General features: G+C 49.1%; 1 protein-coding gene across 23 annotated transcripts in view; it reads left to right on the top strand.

The window, feature by feature from the left end:
• MACF1 (microtubule actin crosslinking factor 1) overlaps positions 1 to 13,779 on the top strand; it is a 340,946-nt gene that overhangs the window by 269,102 nt on the left and 58,065 nt on the right. Inside the window, exon 1 of one of the 23 annotated variants that reach the window (XM_070786809.1) lies at positions 3,872 to 8,865. The exons of the other annotated variants lie outside the window; for them this stretch is intronic. Coding sequence (XP_070642910.1) covers positions 4,453 to 8,865 — 4,413 coding nt within the window. The 5' untranslated portion in view covers positions 3,872 to 4,452. Of the gene's footprint in view, positions 1 to 3,871; positions 8,866 to 13,779 lie in introns of those variants that run through there. 23 annotated transcript variants of the gene reach the window in all.

Raw genomic sequence — 13,779 nt, 5'->3', positions numbered from 1 at the left:
TGCAAGATCCAACCAGTCTTCTGTCTCCTCCTCTAGTCAGCACTAATCCTCCAAGAGAGAGGTGGATGAAAAGGCATTATAGAATCTGAGGAAGTATGCCTCTAGGGTCTCCAGATTTTCCTTGGAGGCTGGTGGTTTAAGTCTGGAGCAGACAAAGGCAAAGTGCCAAGTCCAAAACTTGGAAAGGGAGCTGTGTTAGGGTGTGAGGCGACTCCACCTTTCTGTTTTAATTAGACAGCAGGAAGGGCCAAGATTGTTCTTTCTTCCAAGTTCACCAAAGGAAAATCTGACACCAATTCTGTTCTTAGGAATTTCGAAATAAATAGAGAATTCTTTGAACTCTGTAATCAACTAACTGGAAACTAATTTAAAATTTGGCATCAGCACATATATTTGTGTTATAGGAATGGGGGAAGCATCAAAGAGGTGCTCGCTATACTTCTCTTTTTAAAAGTTTACACACAGCATGTGAAATGAACAGATGCTTTTTTTGTTGGAGCTATCAGGGTAACAAGAGGTTGAAAGCTGTATCAGGTATTTATTTCAGTCACTGAGATGGCTATTGGCAGAGTTCCACATACCAAAACTAAGGAGAAACTCATGAACAGATTTTTTTTTAAAAAAGACATGGAGGAAAGAGACTTTGTGCCTTTTTTCTCTCTCAACACAAACTGATGATTCAAAGAAAGGAGCAAAGCACTTTTTGCAGGGGAGGGGAGTAATTGGTCAACTTTATATAATCCTTTCTATAAGGCCATGTTTGAATTTTGGAGAGATTTCTTTATAATAGTCTCTTAATATAGCCTCCTAATACACTAATCAGAGAGAATGTGACTTAAGCTGATAAGTAATTTGAATCTGAACTTCATAGTTGCTAAAATGCTCCCTTTACTTAGTTGACTGTAATATGGAGCATTGGTGAGAGTGGTGAGACTAAGGTAAATAGGTGTGGGGAAGGATTAAGAAAAGACTGAATTCATTGGCACCTGACTTAGTGAGCAAACAGGAAAGGAATTTCTGGCTATGAAGTTTGTGATTCCACATCAAGATCATTCTTTATAATAGAATAACCACCCACCCTTAGTCCAGAGCCAGAATTCCTCAGATTCTTCCAGCCAGAGGGCCCCTGGCACACTAAATAGTCTGTTATGATATCTGAACACGTAAGTATTCAGATACTGACGAGTATTTTGCCAGGGAGATTTGCTAGTGAAATTGATCTTGCCTTCCCTGGGTTTTTCCAGTTGTACTTAATAATTAAAGGAATATTAAAACCCAGATTCCCTGAAATGTTAAGTATCAGATACATAAGCTAATCAAGCCCTCCAATCACACTGAATTAGAGTTAGAAGGGACCTTAAAATTCATCTTGAACAAACTGAAAGAGGAATTGTAAATCTCTTTCCCCAAATCTCTGCCAAGTGATTGCTTGAATTTCTGCTCAGACACCTCTGGGGTCAGGAAAGTCATCCCTTCAGGGGAAGCCCTATTCTTCGAATAGCTGTGAGAAAGCTTTGTTGGTTTGAAATCTACCCTTGGATCATAGTGTGCCAGCTTAAGTAGACATCCAGAACAAGCTTCCTTCCTCCCACTTCCCAGCCCTTTAGATACTTGATGTTCATTATATTGCTTGGAAACCTTCCCTAGTTCAAACATTTTTGGTTCTTTCTGCTGTTTGTTCCTCAGAGGACAGTCTTACAGTGTAGGACCAGGAGGAGTCAGCATTGTGGGGCAGCTCCTTTAACAGTTTTAGGACTAAAGAATATTCAAGTGAGAAAAGCTGTCAAGACACAATCTAGTCTGCCCACCCTCCCTTTCAGTTTACAGATGGATAGATAGAGTCTTTTGAATTTGAGTGGGCAGAAATTGATCAGCAGCCTCTTTCGAAGTGAGAAATGACGTGTAAGACATTTTGCCAGTGAAAGGTCTTTTAGTTGCTTAATTATGATCACAGGCTTCAGCTGACACCTCCTTTTTGCCAAAGACCTCTCTGGCTCAAGTCAGCCTAAGGCTCAGCTCAGAGTTTCACTGCCAGATCTCCATACACCAGCTATTGGCTTCACTTACAGTTTGTATAGAGGGTAGAAATAACTTTTCCATAAGTTTTACCATCTGTATTGACCACATGGTCAGTTGAGAGATTCTAATAGACTTTTTTTCTTCATAAAATCAGAAAATGACCATCACAAAGGAGCAGCATATTACACCCCTTCTGATATGCAGCTGCTCTGGTGGACGGGTTTCTGGGTTGCCCTTTGTACTTTTCTTTGTTTAACAGTCACCAGGCGTCTAGATGGCTTTTATAAAAGCCAAAAAGCTGTGGACGGGATTGTGGGCCATTTTTCTTTAGAATTTTCCATCTTGAGACTTGAAATACAGACCCCTGCTTTTCATTTGGCCCCGAGGAGCTCAGGTTTCCTTGGATGTGCCCAGCGGTGAAGGAGCCCAGGTTCTGGGGCTTGGGGCGCTGCTGCCAGCATCTCCCCCGCCACCCCCGCCGTCAGTTCCCTTCGCCTCAGTTATCAACACCATTCAGATCTGTGGGCAAAGAAATCCCGGCGAGAGAATGAACAGAGACCTGACGGACGTGAGGAACGGGAGAGGGAAGGTGCCTGGAGTTTATCCAATAACTTGGTCCGTATTTAAGTGCCAGGTTTAAGGCTGGAGTGTTCTTGGGCCCGGCAGGGGCGCGCTAAAGGTGACACTGGAGGGACTAGGGACACCCCTTTGGCGGCAGAGCCGGAGCGGGGAGTGATGCCGGCAAATGGGGCCCAGAATGGCCCTTGCCAGAGCCAGCTGGCTGCGGAGCGGCGGGGGCGCCCCTTCTGGGTTAGCTCGCCCTAGGGCTAGGAGCCCGGAGGGCTGGGACGCGGCGGGGGCGACAGGGGCCGGGCCAGCGGCGGGAGGGCGGGGCTTTCCTTTGTCAGGGGATTTGCGCTGCGCGGCCGAGACTGGCGCTGGTGCCGCTCCCCACCCTTCTCTCTCTCAGGGGGCGGGGCTCTCCCTCCGGCCCCGGGGGCGCGGTGGGCGTGGGCCCGCCCCCCGAGCGGCGGGCGCCGGGCTCCCTCGCCCAGAGCCGCGCAGAAGCCCCTCCCTCGGTGCCTCGGCCTCCAATCCCCTCGGTCGCCCCCTCCCTCCGGCTCGGCAGCTCCTCGCCCCGGCTCTGCCCCGCCCTCCTCCCCGAGCTCTCCGCGTCGCGCTCCCGGGCTTCCAGGGGGGCTGCCCGGGTGGGGCGGCGCGGCGGCGCGGGGAAGGGGGAGGAGAGCCGCCCGCCAGTCGAGCACTTCCAGCGAGCGGCGGGCGAGCGGGCCGCGCGGCGCGAGGGAGGCGGGCTCGCCCCCGCCCGGCCCGAGCGGAGCCTTTTGTTCCCAGCCAGAAGTTTGCATGCCGGGACCGTGACAGCTGCGGGCGGGGAGGACGGCGGGGCCGCGGGGCCGGCGGCGGAGAATAGAGGCGGCTGCTTGACATGCAGCCCACGGCGTGGCGGCTGCGGACCGGGGACTGGCGGCGGCGGCGGGGGAGGCGGCGCCCACAGCACGCGGGACTCAGCTGCCTGAGGCACCAACTAACTTCCTGAGCGCGGGACTGGAGGCCGGCGCGGCCGGGAGCCACCTGCCAGCCTGCGGTGAGGCGACCGTGGCCCTCGGGGCGCGGGGAAGCGGGCGGCAGGGAGTGAGCCTTACCGACTGACCCTCGGCCTCCGTCGCAGCCCTCCGGCCCCTCAAAGGCCCGGCGCCGGGCTCCACTCGCCTTGTTTTGCGGCCGCGGCGCTGGGCTGTTCTGGGAGCCACAACAATGCCATGATGTTTTGGAGACAGGAAGCCCCAAGCTGGCCGCGAATGAAGGACTTCCTGTGTTTAAAGTTGCAGGAATATCCGCCGACCAGCCCAGTTCAAATACAAACACCCGAACTAGGGAGGACGAATGGCTAATTCAGACCAGCTGGACTCTCCAGGGCTGGAACCGAGGATAAAATGAAAGGAATTCTTAGGAGCTTGGGCCATACTTGAAGACCAGAGGGGCTGTGCCATTGTTATTAAAAGACGCAATCGATGTAAATCCTCTGCTTCCAACTCTGCTCGGGTGAGAAGTGAGTGGAACTAGATATTGAATAAGACTTGTCAATATCAGATGATTTTTTTTTAACTGACTGAATTAGAGCGGTGCTCTTTAAAGAAAAGCCATAGAAGGAATAATTTTGTTGATTACGTTAAACCAATTATTTGTCTGCAACTATGAGGCTGCTAACCTGTGAGGAAAAAACTGTTTATCTTAGAGCTTCTCCCAGAACAGTTTCAAAGTGCAACTTCCAGGCCTTTCTGGAGGGAAGATCCGATTGGGGGGTTCGCAATTATGAACATGTAAAAGGGTTTTTAACTTACGCAGAATGCATTTTGGGGGAACCTGTGATAAACTTTTAAAAGGTTGATGGTTCATCTTGATTGAAAAAGTATGGGTAAGCCACTCAGCAGGCCGGACTGTTTAAGGCAGAACCCCACCTGCCTGGGAAAGGGGGAGGAAGAGGATGGCTACATAGAGGATTGTTATGTTCCACAGCGATCTATATATGATACAATGAGGATAAATGAACAAATTGACCAGGGGTCAAAGCTTAATCAGACTTCAAAAAGCACCATGGAAAAGATAGAAGGAAGCACTATATCCAGCAACGGTACGTTAGGAGCAGCCGCTAATGTTTTTGAATCCAGAGCACCAGAAGGCAAAAAGTTGGACGAGAGAATAATATTTGACGCACTAAAGCTAAGCAGTGATGTGCAGAAGTCAGCACCTGTGCCACCCAGAAGGCGGCCAAATGCAGAACGCAAGGACAACATTAACAGGAGATCTTGGAAGTCCTTCATGCCACCCAATTTCCCAGAATTCGCCGAAAGGATGGAAGCTTCTCTCAGTGAGGTTTCCGAAGCCGGTGTTTCAAATCCTTCCTTGCAAGAGAAGAAGGAGTCCAGTTCTGCATTAACAGAAAGTTCTGGTCACGTGGACCACAAGGAACCTCAGTCAGAGTCAGTAACTCTGGAACATGTGTCCAAATCCATAGGTATTCCAGAAATGCAGGATGTAAAAAACTTAGGTGGAAACAGCCAAGACTTCAGATTGCAACAGCGCAGTGAGAGCTCTTCTCATGAATTCCAGCCTCTAGAGTCAGAAGCTGCAGCAGCAAGTGGTAACACAGATGTAATGCAGGAACACAGATTCCCAAGTGCAACCTGGCCCAGAGCCATGAAAAGTTTGGCTAAGGGAGGCTTCAGCGAGAAGCAGCACCCCCTGGGGGACACAGCTTGCACTGTAGAATTGCCACCTCTCTCCCCTTGCCTGAGTGAAGAGCTGTTGGATTCAGAGTTGCATATTCTCATAACCCCCAGCCTCAGGGAGAAAACAGAGTCTGAGCTAAAGTTTGAGGAGGATGAGCGATGGATCATGATGGAGGCTGCGGAGGAGTGGGAGGAAGAGAAACTTTCAGAGAGTGGAAAGACTTTTCTAACAGCAGATGAGGAGAACAGCCTGGCAGATATCTTTGAAGAAGGAGAGCAAGCAGATACTGCGGCAGTGGTGGAGGATGGAGTCGGCTGCTCCACCACTGTCTTGGGAGCTTTTGAGCACCTAGCTCTTGGTCAGATCCATTGCTCTCATGACCCGCAGCCTGCTCAGAACTGTTTGGCTTCTGTTCTCAAGGCCGCATCTTTGGATTACAACTGTGTTCTAACAGGTGAGAGCGCCGTAGGAGAACTGAGAAACAGGACTGCTCTGGGGCTGGAGGGTCTTGTTTCAGATTTAGAATGCACTGTTGGTCCTGCCAACTCAGAGCAGCTCTCTGACACAGACTCAGTGCAGATGTTTCTTGAACTTGAAAAGGAGTGTTTATCTGAAGAAGGAGTGACTCCGCTAGTTGAGCTGGAGAATCAAGCCTCTTCTGAAGGGCTGGCCCCATCCCAGGATGCAGAAAATTCACTTGTAATCAGTCCTTTTTCAGGGGCTGCCTTAGAAAAGGAGCACCTAGGCCTTTTAAAGGTAAGGACCAAGGACTATGGTCCTGGGTTGGACAGTGACTCTTTCAATGCCCTGGATTCTTCTCAGGTGCCTAATACTGTGGAATTTACTGCCTACTCTGATTCCATGAGGGACACTTCCACTGTTAGTGAGGAGGAGGGTGAAAAAGTGCCTTTTAGCCCCGACACTGCTGGGGAATTTAACCTTAGACTCCTGACTGATCTGGAGTCCCCGGGAGGATGGTCCAACTCTGATCACAGGGCTTCTCCTGAAGAAAATGTACCAGACTCTGAAGCCAAGCTGGCCAAAGAACACAGCAGTTTGTCCCAGGTGGACGGTCATGAAGTTGAGGGGAATGCTGAGGAGTGTGTGGAGAGAGCCCCCCTCAGTTCTGCTGTTAGCCATAAACTCACAGATGTTACCTCAGGATCTGAAGGAGAGGTGTTGCCAGACGAGTCACATTTACCAACAGATGAGATTCATCGGGAAAGTGAGAAGGGAGCTATTAATGAAGGAAATAACCGTCTGACTTCCTTGGGAGATGTGGACCCTTGTGAATTGTTGTCCGTGGAAGGAGCTTGTGATGAAGGTGGTGAAGCACAGGCACTGGGCTGTGAAGCCAGGCTGGAGGACCGAGCCTCAGCACATCTTCCTGGCAAACTCCCAGAGCGAGTCTCCCAGAATCTCCAGAGGAAGTCCCCGGAGCCAGAGTTCCTGAGTGTGCACCTGCCGGTTGGACGACTGAGGCACAGCAGAGATGGAGTGGAGACTGCGAATGGGACCAAGCCCAAGCTGAATGTGGCCTCATTGGAGGAAGGAGAAGCAGAAATGAGAGATTCCAATTCATTGCTAAATACCTTTCTGGAGGAACAAGTTACCAAGGCTAGGAACACGGAAGCAGTTTTGGAGGACTGGGCATCCATCCCACAGAAGCCTGACGCAGCTGCTGCAGTGCCCACTGTGGAAGATGCCCTACATGCTGCAGTGCCTGTCCCAGAGGGAACTGCGATAGCCGCTGTCATGGTGCCCTTCCCAGAGGAGCATGTCCCAGTTGTTTCCGTGGCCGCCGTAGAGGCACATGTCCCAGCTGCTTCAGTTTTTACCCTAGAAAAGGATGGCCCAGCTGCTGCAGTATCAGCCACAGAGAGGGCTGCTGCTCCAGCTGCTGCAGTGCCTGCTCCTGAGGGGACTGCTCCAGCTGCTGCAGTGCCCACCACAGAGGATGATACCCCGGAGGAGCCTGTCACCCCCACTGGTGCAGTGTCCACCCCAGAGGAGCCTGCAGTCCCAGCTGGAGCAGAGTCCACCCCAGAGGAGCCTGATACCCCAACTGTTAGAATGTTTACCCGAGAGGAGCCTGCAGCCCCAGCTGGTGTAGTGCCCACCCCAGAGGAGCCTGATACCCCAACTGTTAGAATGCTTACCCCAGAGGAGCCTGCAGCCCCAGCTGGTGCAGTGCCCACCCCAGAGCAGTCTGCCACCCTAACTGGTGCAGTGCCCACCCCACAGGAGCCTGCAGCCCCAGCTGGTGCAGTGCCCACCCCAGAGCAGTCTGTCACCCCAGCTGATGTAGTGCCCACCCCAGAGGAGCCTGCAGCCCCAGCTGGTGCAGTGCCTACCCCAGAGGAGCCTGCAGCCCCAGCTGGTGCAGTGCCCACCCCAGAGCAGTCTGCCACCCCAGCCGATGCAGTGCCCACCCCAGAGGAGCCTGCAGCCCCAGCTGGTGCAGTGCCCACCCCAGATCAGTCTGCCACCCCAGCTGATGCAGTGCCCACCCCAGAGGAGCCTGCTGTCCTAGCTGGTGCAGTGCCCACCCCAGAGGAGCCTGCAGCCCCAGCTTGTGCAGTGCCCACCCCTGAGGAGCCTGCAGCCCCAGCTGGTGCAGTGCCCACACCAGAGCAGTCTGCCACCCCAGCTTGTGCAGTGTCCACTCCAGAGGAGCCTGCTGCCTCAACTGGTGCAGTGCCCACCCCAGAGGAGCCTACAGCCCCAGCTTGTGCAATGCCCACCCCAGAGCAGTCTGCCACCCCAGCCGGTGCAGTGTCCACCCCAGAGGAGCCTGCAGCCCCAGCTGGTGCAGTGCCCACCCCAGAGCAGTCTGCCACCCCAGCTGGTTCAGTGTCCACCCCAGAGGAGCCTGCAGCCCTAGCTGGTACAGTGTCCACCCCAGAGGAACCTGCTGCCTCAACTGGTGCAGTGCCCACACCAGAGGAGCCTGTAGCCCCAGCTGGTGCGGTGCCCACCCCAGAGCAGTCTGCCACCCCAGCTGGTTCAGTGTCCACCCCAGAGGAGCCTGCAGCCCCAGCTGGTGCGGTGCCCACCCCAGAGCAGTCTGCCACCCCAGCTGGTTCAGTGTCCACCCCAGAGGAGCCTGCAGCCCCAGCTGGTGCGGTGCCCACCCTAGAGCAGTCTGCCACCCCAGCTGGTTCAGTGTCCACCCCAGAGGAGCCTGCAGCCCCAGCTGGTGCGGTGCCCACCCCAGAGCAGTCTGCCACCCCAGCTGGTGCAGTGCCCACCCCAGCGGAGCTTGCAGCTGCAGCTGCGGTACTGTCTGCTCCAGAGGAGTCTGATACCCCAACTGTTAAAGTGTTCACCCCAGAGGAGCCTCCTGCTGCAGCTGCTGCAGTGCCAGCAGTGGAGGAAGTATTCCCTGTTGGTGCACCCTTCCTGGGAGATACTTCCCGTGCTGATTCAGTGCCTGTGTCAGAAGGAACTCCTATTCTAGAAGAGGCTTCCCTTGCTGGAATGCCGATCCAGGAGGAGCTTGATTCCCCAGTGTTTGGAGTAAAAGAGGTGACTGGCACAGTGCTGCTTGGGAAAGTGCCTCTGGCTGCAATTGATGGATTAAATTCAAATGAGGTAATTGTTGCTCATTTTGTTAGGGCAGGATGTGGAGAGTAAAGTGAGATTTGCAAGTTCTGTGACTTGGTGGTGATTAGAAAGGGAACAGATAATTCTTTGGTTCTCTTAGGAATGCCTGAGTTTTTCTGGCCGTTTTTGGTCTTTTTATTGAATTTATGGGGGAAATGTGTCTTTCATCTGCTTAAAAACTTTATAATTCAAACTTTTTCTAATTGGGATATAAGCAAAGCTCAAGGAAAACAGGAATGTGAACAGTTTTGCCTTTAATTTTGGAAAAGATTATTAGTGGGAAAGGGTGATTCTTCTTTTGAGATTTACAGTAAGCATGTTCTTTCCTAGATCAAGAGGCTGCTCATTCATTGGTGATGTTAGCAGTCAGGTAGAAACTAGAGTATATGCATTTTGGATTGAGACCTGGAATACTTTTTAACCACTCTGAGACAGTTAAATTTCCTGAGGTGCCAATTGCCTCGTTTGTTAAGGCAGAAGAACCCTGTGAGGGTTGTGAGGATAAAATGAGATCATCCATTCAAAGCACCAAACAACGGAAGATTTGAGTCACTGTCAATATGCTTCCCCTTTCCCTTTCAAAGAGATAATGTTGGTTAACTGAAAGAATTCACCAAAGCAGGTTGGGTGAAAGCCATATATGGATGTGTGAATAACAGTTTTTAAATACAAATGTGTATTTTTAAAGCCTGAAAAAGGCACAGTAATGATTATGAAGAAGGTATTTTAGTAATCTTGTCAGTCTTTGTGTTCGGAAACAAGTCACTTTTCTTTTCGAACCTCTTGTTTCTTAATCTGTGAAATTAGGAAATTGGGCTAATATCCTCCTGGGTCTCATAGCTCCAAGATTTTGAAATCCTCATGTTAGAGAACATAATGTGTTGTGAACCCTGTTCCCGAGATTCCTATCCTTTAGCGTTTCATAATCAAAGGATTTCAAGAGTGGCAGCTCTCTGCACTTTACTGTCCTGGTGTCGTTTGGTCGCTGATAAGGAGGGAAGGGAAGGAAAGTTATGACCAACCTGGACAGCATATTCAAAAGCAGAGATTACTTTGCCAACAGAAGTCTGTCTAGTCAAGGCTATGGTTTTTCCAGTGGTCATGTATGGATGTGAGAGTTGGACTGTGAAGAAAGCTGAGCGCCGAAGAACTGATGCTTTTAAACTATGGTGCTGGAGAAGAATCTTGCAAGTCCCCTGGACTGCAAGGAGATCCAACCAGTCCATCCTAAAGGAGACCAGCCCTGGGTGTTCATTGGAAGGACTGATGCTGAGGCTGAAACTCCAATACTTTGGCCACCTCATGCGAAGAATTGACTCATGAGAAAAGACCCTGATACTGGGAGGGGTTGGGGGCAGGAGGAGAAGGGGACGACAGAGGATGAGATGGCCAGATGACATCACCAACTCGATGCATATGAGTTTGGGTGAACTCTGGGAGTTGGTGATGGACAGGGAGGCCTGGTGTGCTGCTATTCATGGGATCGCAAGGAGTCAGACACGACTGAGTGACTGAACTGAACTGAAGGAGAGAAGGAGTTAGAAGTTTAATCAAATACAGTCAGTGGTACCTGAGTGCAAACGTGGTTTTAATTTTGCACCATCTCCAGGACCCAAACAGTGCCTTCCCTGTAGTATGTATTCCTGTTGACTGAGTGGATGAATGTTAATCTCCTGACTATCCATAGATGCTGCGAGAAAGTTGGGTTCACCTCCATTGCAGAACCTTTCAGGGAAGCCTTAGTCAGCTAGGACCAATTAAACATGCAGCTGCCAGCAAGGAAAGATCATTTCGATTGCAGGCTAGAAGCTGTCTACTTTGCCACAGGTTTTCCACTTAGCTGTGTGGTGGTGGTGTCACATGGACTTCACAATTATTTTGTAATGGAGCATCCCATCAAATTAGAGTGCATCACCTTTCAGATGGATGGATTTGATCCACTTTTCTCAGTTTTACTGAATTTGGTATTGATACCAAGAACCCAGCATCCTATGCAAAGTCACCAGCATTCTTGATTACACAGACTATTTCTAGTATAAAGCCTGCAGCAATAGTCGATGAAATACAGGGATTTCATTATAAACAGCCAGTCAAATCTGCATAGAGGAAAAATATTCAGAGAAACTCTTAAGTCAGTCTCTGGGATCTCTGGTAGTCTGGCAGCTACAGGAGGTAGTCATTTTATGAAATACTGGCTGATATAAATGACAGGAGAAACAAATAATAACCCAGCTGCAAAATCTGTGATTTAGAATGAATTGCTTTAGATCCTCTTCGTGTGTATGTATAATGTTCACATGTGTACATGGTTAAAATAGATAGAACCGTTCTAATCGCAATCACAAGGTTTGGTAGAAGAAAGAAAAGCCAGAACTTGTTTGCTATTTCCATAGTGGGATCCTATGTCCACTAAGAGCAATCTGTGGTTCTTTAAGCCTTCTTCTCATGTGTAGACTTCCTTAGACTTATTTCCAGTCACTGGTTCAATAAAGAAAACAACCATTTGTATAAAATAGTGGTCCTATAAAATTAAGAATTTGCCAAGGAAGTTTTTAAGCAAAAATTGGGGAGCCTCACAATTTCAACACTTGAATCCTCAGCCAATCAACAGAACTTTTATGGATTTATTTGCTTTGTCTAACACTGTTTCTCTACAAGGATTCATTCATTTACTGGATAACTACTGATTGTGTACCCAGTACTCTGTGCTGGGTACTGGAGCTTTTGCAGTAAATAGAGTTGCCATGGCCCCTGCCCTTGTGGAACTTACAGTGTAGCAGGGGAGGCAGCATGCGTGTTAAGTTGCTACAGTCCTGTCTGACTCTTTGCAACCCTCTGGACTGTAGCCCATCAGGCTCCTCTGTCCATGGGATTCTCCAGGCAAGAATACTAGAGTGGGTTGCTGTGCCCTCCTCCAAGGAATCTTCCAGACCCAGGGATCAAACCAGCATCTCCATTGCAGGCAGATTCTCTGCCGTTGAGCCACTGGGGAAGCCCAGGGGAGGCAGAAATTAAGCAAAAATGATACAAATATATGGTTATAAATAGTGGCAAATGCTTTGAATAAAAAATAAAAGTTATGATAAGAAACAATAGGGGTATTTAATTTCAGTTGTGTCAAGGAAACAGTTTTAAAACTATAACCTGAAGGATAAATAGAAGTTACTTAGTCAAAGAGCATTCTGGACAAAGGAAATGGAAACTGGAAAGAGCTTGGCATGTTAAAACTGAAAGAGAGCCAAGTGACCAGACCACAGTAAGCAGGGTTTCCAGAAGAGTGTCTTGCAGTGAACCTGGAAAGGTAGGAAGGGGCCAAATGATACAGGGGCTGAGAAAGAAAGCCTCAAGGATCTCTACCTTAAAAGCCATAGGCAAGTATTGAAAGATTTAAGTAGGGGAGTGAAATTATTTTGTTTACATTTTTTAAGGATGACTCAGCTTAAAGATAGAGAAAGCTGGTTCACGTTGACAAAAAACATTTTCAACATTATTTGGGTTTATAAATCTCAGATTTCTTTTGTTTTATATTTTGATAGTTTGTATTATAATTGACATGGAATTCAGAAAACACAGGATGGTTTGCAACTTTAAAAGATCACACTGGCTACTATGTTTAGGATGGATTGTAGGGGATCAAGTACAAAGTAGAGAGGCCTGCCCAATTACTACAATTGTCTGGGTGGCTTGGGTGGGGAGTCGGTGGATTTGAAGACAGTTGGATGGATCTGAGACACAGTTTAGGGGCAGAATCAGTAAGACCTGATAATGGCTTTCATGTTGGGGTGTAGTGAGGGGAAGTTATCAAGGATGGCTTCTAGGTTCTGATTTGCATCGTTGAGTGGATGGGTGTTGGAGGGTGGAGGAAACAAAAAGTACCCATTGAACTGAGAAGGCATTTTGAGACCGAAAAAGAAGGCAGGCAGCTCCATATAATCAATGGATCAGTTTATTATAGAGTAACTTACTCTCAGGCTTCCTGTCTCAGCAGTTAAGAATCCGCCTGCCAAAGCAGGAGATGTGGGTCGGGAAGATCCCCTCAAGAAAGAAATGACTGCCCATTCCAGTCTTCTTGCCTGGAAAATCCCATGGACAGAGTAGCCTGGTGGGCTACAGTGTGCATGGGGTCACAAAAGAGTCAGACACAATTGAGCAACCGAACAACTTACTTTCAGGGTAGCATCAGGGAGACCACTACCCAGATGCATTTGCAGCTGCGCTCTGCACCATCGTGGTGGCAACTGGGACAGTTCTGCAGTTAACCTAGAGGGTGGGGGTCGGTGCTTGGGAAAAGGACTTGTATTCCTAAGGCAAGATTTATGAATGGGTTCTGCTCTATGGGCACTAGGAGTATACATCAGCAAAGGTTTTCATTGTTTGGGGACTAACAGAGCATAGGGGCTACCTGGTCCTGATGATTATTAAACAGTGTCTATTATCTACAAAGCCCTTGACAACGGAGAAGTGATTTACTGTACACTACAGTCCTGGGTGGGGTCAGCAGAAGGACAGGAGAAACTCTTAAGGGCCCAAGATGGTGTCAGTTAGGCTCACGCCATACAGTGGGGGCAGTAGCGAATTGCTCAGGGAAGAGTAGCATTGGGGGAGAGGAAATTAGCAGGTGTACTATTCAACTTTGGAATGGTATATGGCAATATTAAGGAAAATAGTTGGATATTTAGATTTGAAATTCACAATATATATATAATTTTTAGAGTAATAAGCATTTATTATGGTAAGGAATGCCATAGGAATGGGTAGAATTTAGGGGAGTGTAGATTGAGAAAAGGGCTCAGGACTGGCATCCTACCCTTATCTCTGCCCCTCTAAGGCTAACATTTGGAGATCTAGAAGAGAAAGAGGAAGTGCGTGAAGGATATCAAAAAAGGATCAGTCAGGATGAAA

The sequence above is a fragment of the Bos indicus genome, chromosome 3 (genome assembly GCF_029378745.1).
Source record: "Bos indicus isolate NIAB-ARS_2022 breed Sahiwal x Tharparkar chromosome 3, NIAB-ARS_B.indTharparkar_mat_pri_1.0, whole genome shotgun sequence".
Taxonomy (NCBI): Eukaryota; Metazoa; Chordata; class Mammalia; order Artiodactyla; family Bovidae; genus Bos; species Bos indicus.
This window is presented reverse-complemented; position numbering and strand designations above follow the sequence as displayed.